The 14,655-nt window shown below is 37.4% G+C and overlaps 1 protein-coding gene across 2 annotated transcripts; it reads right to left on the bottom strand.

The window, feature by feature from the left end:
- Positions 1-376: 376 nt before the first annotated feature.
- lat (linker for activation of T cells) lies at positions 377-14,300 on the bottom strand. 2 transcript variants are annotated; one of them, XM_072693565.1, is made up of 13 exons: positions 13,873-14,300; positions 11,071-11,175; positions 9,738-9,774; positions 9,328-9,356; positions 9,065-9,125; positions 7,725-7,777; positions 7,287-7,307; positions 6,218-6,284; positions 5,356-5,417; positions 4,735-4,830; positions 4,562-4,633; positions 4,094-4,156; positions 377-792 (listed from the first exon to the last, which is right to left on the bottom strand). In XM_072693565.1, exons 2-13 carry the CDS (start codon positions 11,171-11,173, stop codon positions 758-760), a joined length of 699 nt encoding a protein of 232 aa, XP_072549666.1. In that variant the 5' UTR covers positions 11,174-11,175; positions 13,873-14,300; the 3' UTR covers positions 377-757. The 2 variants fall into 2 exon arrangements, with proteins under 2 accessions (XP_072549666.1, XP_072549667.1); XM_072693566.1 differs by having other exon boundaries at positions 4,562-4,634; positions 4,739-4,830.
- Positions 14,301-14,655: the final 355 nt, after the last annotated feature.

The following is a 14,655-nucleotide window of genomic DNA, read 5'->3' as shown; positions in this document are numbered from 1 at the left end:
CTTCGTTAAATTGCCAGAGTTCTGTAAAGAACCAGTGATTAGTCTAAAGAGGCCTTGGGAGTACCCCTTTATAAGCTTGTAGTTCCTGTACAGTGTTTCACATAATGTCATTCGCTTACACAGAAGACATAGTGACATTTCTCATCCGGTTCTCATTTATTCTGCTATGAGCTGATAAAGCAGTCAAATCCACAGCTCTGACCATCATGCCTGCAAGAGCCTTTGACATGTTCTGTGATTTAAAAAGGCTTTACGTTAGCAGTATTTCTGTGACCCTTACTCTGTGATCCTGTAAAGATCAGGCCACTTATATTAAAAAAGTAGTAGTATCCCCCCCATCATATTCAAACAGCTTTATACAGCAATTTTTTCCTTGTTGAAGTATAAAAGGGAGCTCTGTGTAAAATCACTGTACTTGAGTGACAGAAGCACAGCTTTGGTGTGGTGTGCGATTTATTAAAATATACAGCTGCAGGGTGGTTAAGCACGATTTCACATGTAAGCCAAGAAACAACAGATTTCACTGTAATTATAGAATTAGAAGACATGTTTTTACATGATACAAGTCAGGAAATAAGTAAAAAGTAATGTAAAAAGAAATATTCTCAGGTATTGTCAGTAGAAGTATGATTAAACACAATAAAACAGTTCAGATGACCGGGTTACTGTCAGGGCTTGATTATTCAGTTCAGGCTGTTTTAAACACTCCTGCCTGTGTTAGTTTTGTGATGTTGACCGAAGGTTCATCTCGACCTCCTCAGCTGTTCTCAATCAAACCCAGGTGGCTGATGACTGGAGGATGAAGACAGGAAAAAGAGAGAGAAAAAAACAAACAGAAAAAAATATTATGTATGTTCTTTGTCACTTGTGAGTTTTTCTACTTGTATCTTACGTTTTTAATTGCATTTAATGTAAAAGTCTTATTCATTACATTCATTATATTTACATGAACTGGGGCTCCTGGATTGCTGCGCAGAAGGCACTACCCATTCCCCATAACGCCCCCAGTGTCTTTCCAAAAGCTTTAGCAGCTCAAGCTTTCATTTATTTCGTTTTTATTTAATTATTTATGTATTTATTTTACTGTAGTGAACCTTTGTAGCTACCTGTATATTAAAAAAATAGTCACCCACACAACAGAAAGTAATGATAGCTAATAGCTAGCTACACTTTTCAAAAATACATATTAGATCACTAAAGCCATTAATTCAACTAACAACAGCGTGAGTTAGTAGAGGCTTCATTTATGCGAGCTAGACCATTAGCTAATAACGCAAGCTTGCAAACTGAGCGTCGTAACATCGCCAATATGACAGTAAACTAGTGCTGCTATTTTTTAAAGTTATTTTTTTATAAAAAAAAATTCACAATTCACAATTTCAATTTTGGGAAATATTCCATGTTTGTGTGTGGCAGTATTATTAATAATACAATGCGTATATATATATATATATATATATATATATATATATATATATATATAATAGAAATATTACTACAACATATTAGAAGACACTAACTGTTAGAAACGCCACTGCTTCGGCTTTTTAATGTAATAAATCTTATTTGTGTTTTACCACACTGACCTAAGACGTAGTTGTAAGTGTGAGATTTGTTTTTGTGCTTTTCTATCTTATCAGACTGCTGCCCGCTCTGACTCCTCCTCGCCTCAGCCTTCAGAGAGCGCTTACTGCAAACTGGTGTTTATGCGGTTACCGTGGAAACGATACGTCATCGGGGGAAATGTGGTCGGCATGACGCAATGTTGACATTTTGTTCAAACGAAAGATTAGAAATGTGAAACATGGTGAAAGCTCATTATCTGAGAGATTTTATTAGTATTTTTATTAGTTAATATTAGTTAATATCAGACGGACTCGATTCACGTGCATACAGTCACGTGAAAAAAATCAGGACACCCTATGATAGTCTTCAGATCTTCAGAAAGAAGGTTGTAGATGCATGTGAGGGATTCAAAATAATCTCCAAACAGTTAGAGATCAGCCGTTTCGCTGTCCTCAAAATAATTTACAAGTGAAAAAACACTTTTGCCAGGTCAGACCGTCCTAGCAAGTTCATCCAAAGAGGAACCACAAGATGCTTAAATAATGGGTGATGACATATAAGGACTGTTGGGGATTTTTAAATGCATCTCTCAGTGTTGTTCACATGAAGATTAGATGCCTATGTTTAAATATGCCAAATAAATATGAAAACTGTGCTGAAACAACACATTTGTTTATGCATTATGCTTAGAAATGATTAGCGTCCTTTATATGCACGTTACATACATATTTACTCACAATATTTCCATTTTCCTAATTTCTAAAAATGCGTCCGTTCAGGATTTAATCTAAATTGTTTTAAAAATGATTTGTGATTTCGTATTGATTTCACGTCAGCATTTGTTTCTACAGGCACCACACATTCTGTGTACAGACTGTTTCTGTAAATGGCTGATACCTAGCCTATTGGGTCTATTGGGACCTGCATCTGCATTCCGAAACAGGTCAAACAGAGAGAGAGAGAGCAAGAGAGCGAGAGCAAGAGTTTAACTAGAGCAGCACATGGTGAATAACCTGCAGTTTCTGTCTTGGTGGAATCAAGTGAACCAAATTTTCTCAAAGGTCTAAAAGCACTGAGTTTATAATCATTGATCAGATCAGTCGTGCACAATTATAGGCTGTCAGACCAGTGAAATAGAGGATTTTGTATGGTGACTGACTAAAATAGTAAAACATTTTTTTTGCAATTTTGTTTATTTTATTTGTAAGACACAAGTTCAAATTCTATTATAGTTATTATTATATTATATAGGCTATTAAGGCCATTTAGTAGTCTCAGTAAATGAGTAAATGTTTATGTATTAATGTTCATTAACATAATTGCATGGTTTTAGAGTAACTCCCTCACACCCTCACCCACACAGTGCCTATAAAACACTTTGTAATCATAATCGATGTCATTTGATTTTTTTTTACAAGAATTTACAAAAATAGCTTTTTAATGTCAAAGTAAAAACATAAAATATAAGTGATTGCATGAATATTGACCTCCTTTAAAATGACTAACCTAATTCAACAGAGCACAGTAAATGTGTCTCAAGTAAGTGTAGTATGAAGACACCTGTCTGGAAAGTCCAGGCACTATTTAATCAGTATTTCTGACTTCAAATACACCACAAAGACAAAAGAACACTCTACACAACTCAAAGAAAAGGTCATTGTAGAGTGTATCCATTCCTGGAGTTCAGTTAAATCCATCATTAAAAAATAAGGAATATGACAAACATGTAAATCTGCCTAGAGCAACAGTCCTTAAAGTGTCCATGCTAGAAGGAGACTAGTGAAGGGAGGGAGGACATCAAGACACATATTTAATTATCCTAATTCTAACTGTATTTGCATAACTAGCTCTAAATGCGGTGTGGTGTGATTTTGATTCAGTTCAGTTATTTGATCACTGACTAACCAGAAAATGACCCAATAATACATGCAAGGTCATGGTATACAGAGGTATATAAGTGCGAATGTGCTGTGGTCATTGACACAAGGCCAAAAACTGACTGTTGAAGGTCTGCTCAGCCATGCCGATATCCGTGGTACATCACAACTTATACATGTGAGTGTATTATTGCGATTAGATCACAGTTCTGATAGTCCTGACTTTTCGTATTTTAAGATAAAGAAGACACAAAAACTGATTAAGAAGACAGTTTACTGACATCCGCAAAGAAAAATCCTAATGGATCTCATGGCTTCTCCCAGTCTGTATTTGGCCAGTTTAAGTGTGTTCTGATGGAAGATGTATTTTCGTTGTCTGTAATTGGAGCGTTTGGTCTTCGTACCCTTGCACTTGTTAACCTTGGTTATTTCTGGCGAGTAAGGCGGACTAATATATACAGAGATGCGATCACAGTCAGTCACATGGTGAGGTTGGAACTAACTCTGGTATAATGAAGCATGAGCTCTGCTCCTTTTTAACAAAGCTAAACTCTACTCCTTGTGTGTGTGTGTGGTTTTGAACGGATGATTGTTGTCTGCTCAAGACATTGAAAAATGAATAAAATCTGCTGAAAGAAATGTTGTCCTACCTTGGTTAGGAGCATTTACATAGTCTGAGCTGTCATGTCCGTCACTGCTTCCATAGGATCCAACTAAGAAGTAAGAAACAAGCATGCACACACACACACAGTTAACTTCAGTTACTTAGAGCTAACAACAGTTTTGGTAGCTGGTTGCTTTTTCTACTGTGCAATGTGTTGTACGTGACCTTGTTATGGGCAGAAACCTGTTCACTGAGGTGTCCTGTTTTATGCCTACTTTTTGCACCAAGTCCCATTCTATTCCATGGGGAGCAGCAGTCATAACTGATTAGCTGTATTTCTCATCACCTTAAATACATTTTGATCTAAAGATGTCCACTTACATGCTTGTACTGTATATTTCTAAAAGAACAAATACTATGAGTGCCAGGAAATAGTGCTGTGACAGTGTAGGGTGGGGCAAACAGCCCGCTCTGATGGAAGCCAATTTAAGAGAAAAAGAAGCTGCAATCTTACCCGGGGTTTGGAAGTCTTTAAATTGATACTGGAGTAATTCTGGTCCTGGTTTTACATTGATGTACTGTTCACCTGTGAACACGTATGTAAACGTATTAGCCTGAGTTTGCGTTACATCCTACAGAGTATTTGAGAGTAATATTTGAGAATTATATTGTCAGCTTGCATCCTACCATCATCATCATCATCATCATCGTCATCATCTTCATCAAAATCATACACGTCTCTAAGTACATTGCTGCTTTCAGGGACATTCTCGTAATTTTGTCCTAGAAAATGAACACCAAAAACACACACACATAATGGACACTGGAGGACACCAGAGAGCTTTCTATAATTCTAAGTACATATTATATATATATATATATATATATATATATATATATATATATATATATACGTATGCTTCTATAATCTATAGAAGCCCGCTTAGCGTTCTTGTAAGCTATAAAAAATCAGCTGTTGTTTCAGTCTATTTGCCCTAACTGTGTGAAGGTTTATAGATCATCAGCTGTACATGCTAAACTCATACACATATGTTTTAGTTGTATAGTAAATGGGCCCTTAAAAAAAAAGAAATAAGGTTACGTGCCCTATATTCAATATATAATATTTATCAGTAATTTATGAAATAACATGACTGCATCTCAGAAGAACTGGCAGTTTTGTACTACTATTTTCTTAGTATTTATTGATACTATTATTTATTAATTGATATATATATATATTATGTAGTAATTTTAGCTGTAATTTTAGCTTTTCTATAGGAGATTAGGGGGAAACAAGATATTTACCTGAGTTTGCAGACGAGGCAAGACTTTGCTGTGACAGGTGTGTGTCATCTGGTAACACATCCCTAAAACAGCAACCCAGACACAAGAGCAATAAATCATCCTTGGAAACTATGAGACAATCTTTAAATTTCCGAAATTTCTAATTGTTTTCCAAAAACATTGATCATGCAGAGGCGAACAGGAACACAATGTCGGTTTAACCAAAGTCTCCAAAATACTCAGTGTATGGCAGTATAGTTCTTCACTCACCAGCTGTTAGCACCCCTGAAGTTCCTTCCTATTACTATTTTTTCTGTTAAGACGTTTTGCACCCCACCACCACCCCATCTCCTCCCTGTGACTCATCCCTATTTCTCAGTCCTATTTCTGCTCATCAAGGGGAGGATCTGGCCGTCTACCTTACAGCAGAAGTTACCCAGAACCGCTCTTGTCTTTTACGCAGTCATTTAGTCTCTCCATTACAACCACACTGCAAGCAAAGCTCTACTTTTACACACTTGATTCAGTTAAAGAGAATCAGTCAGAGTATTCAGAGAGTCAACTGTATTTTTCTGAATAATGAGAGTTCTGTATGTAGAACTGACAAATTATGAACCTCAAACACTGTTGTGTACACCTTAACCAAAACAAGGCTTGAAAATGGGGCAAATCCCAAAATCTTAAAAGTTTATAGTATAAACGTCTTGACCCGTTATATTTACACTGGTAAAATGTACATAAGCCCAGCTCACAAAGATGATTCTTAACTGTGGAGTGAGCACCAGTCTACCAGTTATAATGACCTTCACACAAAGATACTTTTGAGAAACTGGGCTCAGTTCTGTGAATTCAAAGATTCAAAGATAGCGTGATGTGTACTTACAGATAGTCAGGATAGTCTTGGTTCTTTTCCGGGGGAAGCTCATAGCCGGGTGAATTATTATCTGTGTCTAAATAAAATAAACGGTTCAGCCAAATGTTAAATGTTTACAGTTTGCTCTCCTATTCCAGGTATAGCAGATCAGTCATGGCATGGTTGGTGTTCAAAGTTTGCTTCTTCAGCTTTGCACTGCAGCTACAAGGCTAATGTGGCCAAAAAGTAAAGGAAGCTTATAGACAGTTCAGCGTCATGTAAACTGCAGGTATAATCAAACATTTGCAGAAAGACTTTCTTATGCGTTTTCTGACTCTGTAAGACATACTAGCTGCGTTCCAAAGCTTAGGCTTAAACAAAGGTAGGCTGCCTTTCTAGGCCACTACATCACAGCAGACTGTTCCAAAGTGAAGAACCATTCACAAGGATCCTTCGTATCAGCCCAGAAATGCAGCCTAAGGACGCAATTAATGTATCCTTCCCAGCCCTCAATTACCCACAGTTCTTCGCGCACATACAAGAAAAAAAACAAAAAAACAAAAAATGCAGCAACACAAAAATTTTTGTTCGTTTTTATAATTATCATTCATTTTTGTAAAGAAATGAAAAAGCAACATGGCTCCAAGTTTTAGGCCACAATTGTAAGACGTGGTAACTTTCTGGTGATGTCAACATGTGGACTGGTAAGACTGTGGTGTGACCAATTCGTTTGTGTGACCAGTAGGCTACCAAAAACCTAGGACAGTAGGACAGTCCTATCGAGGACCTGCAGTCCTGGAACACAGCTATTGAGTGTAGACAGAATAAATAAATGAAAAATGGCTGCTGTTACTTTAATATGGGCAACATACTTTTGTTCATTTTCATGCCTTTTCTGATATACAGTGTCAGTAAACACAAAGATCTTATTTCCATATCTCACATTCATTACTTGTTAGCCACATCAGCCTCATAGTTTCAGACTTCCTTGGGTTAAGGGAAAACCATGATGGTCATTGATGGCCAACCCACCAGCCAAAACTGCACAAAACAAATCTTGAAACAAAGATGGAAAAATAAAGAGGGTTGTTGTACTTACTTTGGTTGACATAGTCGCTCCCTTAAGGAAAAGACAAACAGTTAGGCAAGAAAATGCCCCAAACATTCAGATTATAAACTTTTAGACTTCCTGTGTAGCTGAACTGTGCCAATAAAACTTTATTTTCATTGCGTTGTGATTTAGTTTATCCCCTTGAACTCTTACTAAAGCAATAAGCCACTCAAGGCCACATGTTTTCGTGACTTAACTTGTTAACAAGCCCTTAAATCCACTTGGTCTAGTGGGATAAAATCACTCAAAACAGCTATAAGTTGTGTATTACTTTGCTTTGAAAAGAACCCCACACCAATGTTCAATAAATAATGAACTTTAAATGAATAATTATGTATTTCTGTTTATTTTCCGTATTGCTACTAAATAGGTGTTATGTTATTGTTAAATGTTAAGATTTCTTCAGGGTGGTTGCAGAAAACTCACCAGTAGAGGAAGGGCAAGCAGAGGATCGCCTGGGATCAGATATCAACGGAGAACTGAAAGTAGTAGAGAAGATCATGTTAGATAGAAAAAGGTAGAAAAAAAAAAAAAAATGACAGTGTGCAAAACTGCATGTATACCAATATCCAAGATCAGGCCTCAGCATAAAGTAGCCTGAAATGTCGCAAAAAACCAAATGGAAAGCAAAGTTAAGCAGGTCATGTGACAGCAACAGCTGCCCCAGAGCAACAAGTACACTGTAAAAATGGTCACCTGTAACTAGGACCAATGGTCAATTTACCGATTTTTAATCAACAAAAGTAATAATAAATAAACACAGATTTGCTGAAACATTTGGATGACAATTATTTACAGTTTGTGTTCGTTTTGTGGATTTTGTATATTTGGAAAGCCACATTAAGTAAAGCGCTTCAATTAAAATGAACTTAGCTTAAAGTTTTTTAATGAAATCATAGATGTAATAGATGAAATAATAGATACAGACATTATTGATTTCAGTAGTAAGTATCATTTTCCATGATATGTTATACCATTTTTTATTCATATTACATTCAACTTTTATTCTTATTTAGAATGATTTTTTATTTATACTTTAGACCCTGAGGAAAAACATTTTCAATATAGCTGATTATATAATATAATATATAAATCTGTTAGAGGAAAAAGAAAAAAATAATATCTAAATGATTGTAAATTCAACCTTCTTAGGAATAAAATTGTGGTGAGCTGTAAATTGTTCTGAACGGTGCTGCTGGTGCCAACTTTAGGGAAAACAAGCCGGATGTGCAGCAAAATCCAATGACTAATGTAATAACAGCAAAATACAGCAATTTTTTTTGTATTACTTGAGTTGAAAAAGTCATTATTTTAGGTTTTCTCTTTTCATAGTGCACATTCTCTTTGGTCAACTTCTGGTTTTAATGCAAGCTGGTTTGTTTGCTTTTTAAAAACCTAATTCATCAGGGTTCATGGGAAGGACAGGTACTTTATAGATACCACTTAAAAAATATTTTTAGGTAATCAATAAAAAAAGACAATAGACTTGGTTTAGTTATGAAGGTCAGTGGTCAGACCCAGTGTATACCTGAACAAAATCCATCAGGGTTAAAAACTCTCATAATGAGGATAACTTCTTATGACCCCAAAACAAATTTAACTTGAAGATAATTGAAAATTGCTAATAACGCTGGGAGGCTCTGCCTCATGTACGTAAAAACCTCACCTACAGAAAACTCAATAAATTCATGTGTTTCAGCGTTACGGTTAACTGCATGCATGTGTGTGTGCCTGTGTAACTGTGTGAGTGTGTGTACATGACTCACTTCACATGCTGGTGTAGAGAAGTCTGAGTAGGGAGGGTAGTGGTTAAAGGATTCTCTGCATCTAAAAAGGAGATGGAGAAAGGTAACTAGTCTCAGCTCTGATACAACAACTCCTATTAATGTTCTATTACTTCACAGCTATTTTAAATGGGACAGTCAAGATCTCAACAGCACATCCTAGCTTTAACAAAGTGTGAAGTGTGTTTCTGTAGATGGACAACACAGACAGCAGCATGTTTTAAATGAGCAAATATTGTGTTTACGTGGGCGAATGACTGTAAATCCTTGGTTCCTGTAAGATCAGAGAGAGAAACAGGCTTAGAGACAACACCCATGCAAAACCGCACACGCATACATATATAAATGACACCATGAGCAACTGGCCATAAGCAGAGCATACAGATCTCAATCAAGAGTGTTGTGCATTATTAGGCAGAAGTAAAAAATGTATATATATGATAACATGAACAGGCAGGAAGCTTGGGACATCTGTCAGCTTTTGAGAATCTACACAGGGATCAGAAAACAGTGACCTCTTAAAGCACAAATGAGCTGGACGACAGCATTAGACAGCTGGTGTGTCTGTACAGTACTATAAAGAGAAGCAGGTGCAGCAAAAGCAGAATTTGTAGGAGAAGCGTAAGCTAGTAATCAGAAGAATTCAGCTCCTTACAGTTGACTGGGCTGTTGATATGACTGCGTAATGTATTCTAGGAAAATAAAGAGGGGAAAGCATTGTTCCACACTGTGTGATGGAATTAAAAGAGCTGAGAATGTCGTCACAATCATGTAAAAACCTTGTATCTCCAGAATGGCATCTTAACAAAAAATGGAAAAATCTTCTTATGTTTCTATGGAAGTCAGTGTAAACAAATATGTCAAAGAGCAAAAATGGAGATACAACATTTTGACAGCAATGATATACACTATATGTCCAAATATTTTTGGACAACCCTAATTAATTCATTCAGCTATTTTAAGCTGCACCCACTGCTGAGACAGTTGTAAAGAATGCACACACACAGCTTGTCTAGTCCCTGTAGGTAAGCATAGAATCTGACTTGTAATAGAATAGGACTTTCTGAAGCAGATAAACATGAACCTATTGGCATCATGCCTAATGCCAGGTGTGGATATGGGGGGGGGGGGTGTTATAAAGCCCTCTAGAAATTGGGCTGGGGTGCAGTGGAACTGTGTTCTCTGAAATGATGGATGGTGCTCCATACAAAACTTTTGGGATTTTGGGAGTTGTGAAGTTGTGGATGAGGTAGGGTAGCGATCATCCAACGTCCTAACCTCACTAATGCTCTTGTCATTGAATGCAATAAAATCCTCACAGCAATGCTCCAAAATCTAGTAGAAAGTCTTCCCTTCACACTACAGACAGTTACTCCAACAAAGGCAGGATAATATTAGGATAATAAAAAAATATAAGGACATTTTTTTATTTTTTCTGTTATGTCACTTAACAGATGTTAATGCTGGCAACCGTCACGTTGAGTGAGGGGGAAGAGGAAGGGTCGTCATTATGCTTTTTTTTGGATGTCCGGCTACAAATGTCTGTGGCATCTCTAGGGCTTTCCTGATATACCAACACATACGACTGTTGTGCCACTCAGGAGCCCTTTAACATAATCTTTTAAAAATAAGCCCTAACTAAAGGTACTGAATACACACCATTGAGGGTACCACCCCGTAACAGCGTTTGTAGCCTACACTAAAGCAATTCTGCTCTTTCTTTTGAGCATATAGTTTTCACTTAATATTTCACAGGGTGTACAGCCTATCGGAGATCTATGAGGCTGCACAGAAGCCTGTTAGCATCGAACTGGAATCATTTTATATATGTACATCAGTAACGTCAGCAATACAGTTGGCTTTTATATTATAAAAAACATTCACCCAGAGTTTTGAGTGGCACCATATATATCTTCACTACACAGACACTGAGGTTTTATTCTCCAGTGATGGAAGCGGATGCACAATTAAGAGACATGTTATCTTACTTGTTTGACTGCTTCCTTTACAGTGTAGGCACAGGCTGGTCAGGATGATGATTGACAGAACAAGTACTCCACCCACCACACTCAGTAGTGTAGTGGAATCCATACCTGAAAAGTCAGGACAGTTTTAATGAATCAGCTCGGAAACATTGACACTTTGACCCATTTCGGCACCTGATCCAAAAAGGGGTTAAGAGACCAAACCAAAGTGTTCTATGAATTACACACATTTTGTATTAAATAGGTCCATTAAATAAGTCCATAGAGCACATTTCTGCTGACAATTTGGTGTATTTATTTAAGTGCACATTAACGTTACCTGTACTGTAATTTCTGCAGATTCAGTATTGGGGAATGGGAAAAACCAGGCATGTTATTTAAATAACAGTAAATCACTTTTTTTTAATGTACTTTCACAAATAGGAGGCATTCTTTTTTAATTGTAATTCAAACTCTATTAATTGAGTAGTTACATTTCATGAGTGAAGTTAAAACAACACCAACATATCATCGCTGTTACACAAAAACCTCTCCATTCTTGCCGTTTATCATTTTCTGCCATAACGTGAATCTGGCAGCTGTTCCTTACATTATGTTAAATTATCATGATGAATTGACCAATAGAAATGCTCCTAAGTAACTTTTTACCAAAAAATCTTTTTACATTGACTTCCATTAACAGTTAAGTTTTTTTCCTTCTCCTGTAAAGTTGCCATTTTGAAGATACAAAGTTTTAGCATTTTGATGATATTTATTCAGTGTCTGGATTGGTGGTGGTGTTAGTTTTACATGACATAATTCCATAAGTTGAAGTTTTTTGCGTTGTTGAAGTATTTGAGCCGATTAACTTGCACATCTTTGCTAAATATTAAAACTGATTTTATAACCTACAAACCTGTGCAAACTGTACAAATTACCTAATTGTAATAGTGAACAAGGTACATTTCTGAAAACGCCAGTTTGCAATTAATTGAATACAAGGCTAAGTTGTTTGAACCTAAATTTGTGAATTTGTGAAACACAGAACATTTATTTTGACCACGTGGTAGTACATTTGTAAGAAATCAAGCAATAAAGGCTTCCAAAAATACAGTGTTAAAACTAACCCCTGCCATGTGGCTGTGCTTTCACCTGGCTAGCTCTCACTGTGAGTTATTTACATACTTCAAATTGGTGCTATCCAGACACCAGGAGAGATCGAAATAAGATAGGACTGACTTATAACTATGTTTCTATGCCCAACTGTGCCCTTCATATGTAATAGGCTGCATGTAGAAGAGAAAATGTCTTTTAGTTTATAAGAATGTCTGCGCTGTTTGGGGCCGTCATATTTCATATTTCAAGCATACGTCATATTTCAAGCCAAAACTTGAATATCGCTATTGCTTGTTATCACTCTAAAAGCAATAATGCCAATAACCGCACTTTTATTTCAGTGTAAAATCTTCAAAAAGTTTTTTTTTTTTTTACAGGGGTTCTTTAGTAAGACTATATTCAATATATTGAACCATCTGAATTCTTTAAATGGTGTATGCCTGGAAAAAAAATTATATAATTTTAAGAGTACATTTTTTTGTGTGAATAGAAATGATATTGAACTGAACAAACCATGGAATAAACAAAACATCCGTCTTTCGGAGGAAAATGTTTTTAATTACACTTCAACACATCCTCAATCTGATTAATCTCATTTGACATCAGCAGGGCTGCACAGAAACCCCAACACATATTCACACCCTCTGCTGTGTGTGTGTGTGTGTATATGTGTGTGGTTGCGTTTGCTGCCAGGAAACGGATTTCCTGTATTTTGCAGTTAGATGAGAAAAAGACGAAAGAAAAAGTCACATTTTAAGAGGCTAAGTGGGCCTAGGCCTCTCTTCACCACCCTCACCCCACCCCCTCTCCCTCCAACTGCAGAACCTTTCTCACCTCCAAACCCCCATCACCCAGACCCACGGCATATACACCTCAGTTATGGGCCCGCGCATTCTCACATAAACCTACACACTTGAAATACCAAAGCTGAAGCCAAACTTGCACCTACATTGAGATTAATATTCATGGACATCATATGGCATAATATGAAACACGAAACATGAAAAAACACAATGGAAACAATCACAAATGAAGCAAAAATGATGAAAAGCACTATCCATCCTGGAGAAACCCCTGCATAGATCATCGAAGCCGATCGTGAATGAGAAAGAAATGTAGTAACTGCACTTTGATTGCACTTCTCTTTTCGGGGGGAAAGATAAGACCGAGAAGGAAGGAGAGTGAGAAAATGAGGTTTCCTCAACAGACCAATCTGTGGTCTACATTACGAGACCATTTGACCACTGGGTTACAAAGGCGTCAGGGGAAGTTAGGACCCCAAGCATCTTGGGCTAAAATAAATCCAGCTTAAGACAAGATGGAGCCTGAAGAAGGCCAGGAGAAATAAGCACAAGAAAATGGCGAGATGATGATGAACGTCAAGGGCGAGGCATGGTTCGATGATATCCTTGAAGTCTGACTGACCTAAAGGCCAGTTTCTGGATGAACTTACAAAGGCATCTACAAAGCTCATCTTTGCAGGAACAGCTCAAATGCACAGGCTAATGTTGCTCACAGTGAAAACGTAAGCCACCAATTAGTATACTATCGCTTTAATCATGATAAGTGGTGGATCTTTGCCATCATACATTATTATTGATATTATTGACTGAACTGTGACTGTAACTGTTAAGTAAGTAAGTCTTAATAAGGAATAACTGATACTTAATACAATGAACTGGTCTAATTTAAGGAGATTAGCGGACTTACCTGCACAGTAGCAGCAACTGCCAATCAAGGTCCAGAACCAAACTAGGGGGACCAGTCCACGCGCACTCACACACTCTCTCACACACACACACACTTCACTGATTAAATTCACTCCTCGCTCACACTCTAGGTTTCGCCATTTTGGACAACCTGCAGAGCTAGTCCCTCTCTCTCTGTCTTCGCCTCTGCTCTACGCCTAGGCCTCTCTCTCTCTCTCTCTATCAGCACTTCAGGCCTCAAAATCATCCAGACAGCTTATTGTCCACAAAAGCACCTCTGACAGAATCCCTCAGTCCAACGCTTCTGCCTGACCAGATAAGAGCCTTAGAGAACTAGGCCATCCCTGACTAACTTTTTCGCTCTTTATCTTTCCTGTGCCTGCTCTTGCACAGACTCGCTCTCTCTCTCTCCTCATAGGCTCGTTCTGAGTGGCGTCTCAGCCTCCCCCTCTAGTCTCTAAGCTCATCTCTCCCTCTCTGTGGTTTTTCTGTCATGACCTGCCTGCAGTTCTGCTCTTCTATCTGCACACTGCACCTTTTCTTGTTTCGCTTGGCCTTTGAGCCGTCTTGTGTCTCTTCATAGGTTTTATTACCAGTCAGTGAAGACTTGAGTCTCCTTTATTTCTCAGAATTTACCATCTACCTGATGTGGAGATGATCCGACATTTTAAGCTGAAGTGGTGACTGAATGAAGATCAAACTTTGGAGGTGTTTGTAGGTTATGCAGAACGTAACGCCAAACACGACACTCTTACAAATAATGGTGTTACCAAGAGTTCTTTAA

This window comes from Salminus brasiliensis, chromosome 12, assembly GCF_030463535.1.
Source record: "Salminus brasiliensis chromosome 12, fSalBra1.hap2, whole genome shotgun sequence".
Lineage (NCBI taxonomy): Eukaryota > Metazoa > Chordata > Actinopteri > Characiformes > Bryconidae > Salminus > Salminus brasiliensis.
Note: the sequence above shows the minus strand (reverse complement) of the source record. Positions and strands in the feature narration are given on the sequence as shown.

Excerpts from the sequence above, each read along its gene's own strand:
- lat (XM_072693565.1), bottom strand. The coding sequence starts at position 11,173 with ATGGATTCCACTACACTACTGAGTGTGGTGGGTGGAGTACTTGTTCTG. Across the intron at positions 6,285-7,286 it reads GAGCGACTATGTCAACCAAA|ACACAGATAATAATTCACCC; the intron begins GTAAGTACAACA and ends TATTTTATTTAG. Across the intron at positions 4,634-4,734 it reads TGATGATGATGATGATGATG|GTGAACAGTACATCAATGTA; the intron begins GTAGGATGCAAG and ends ACGTGTTCACAG.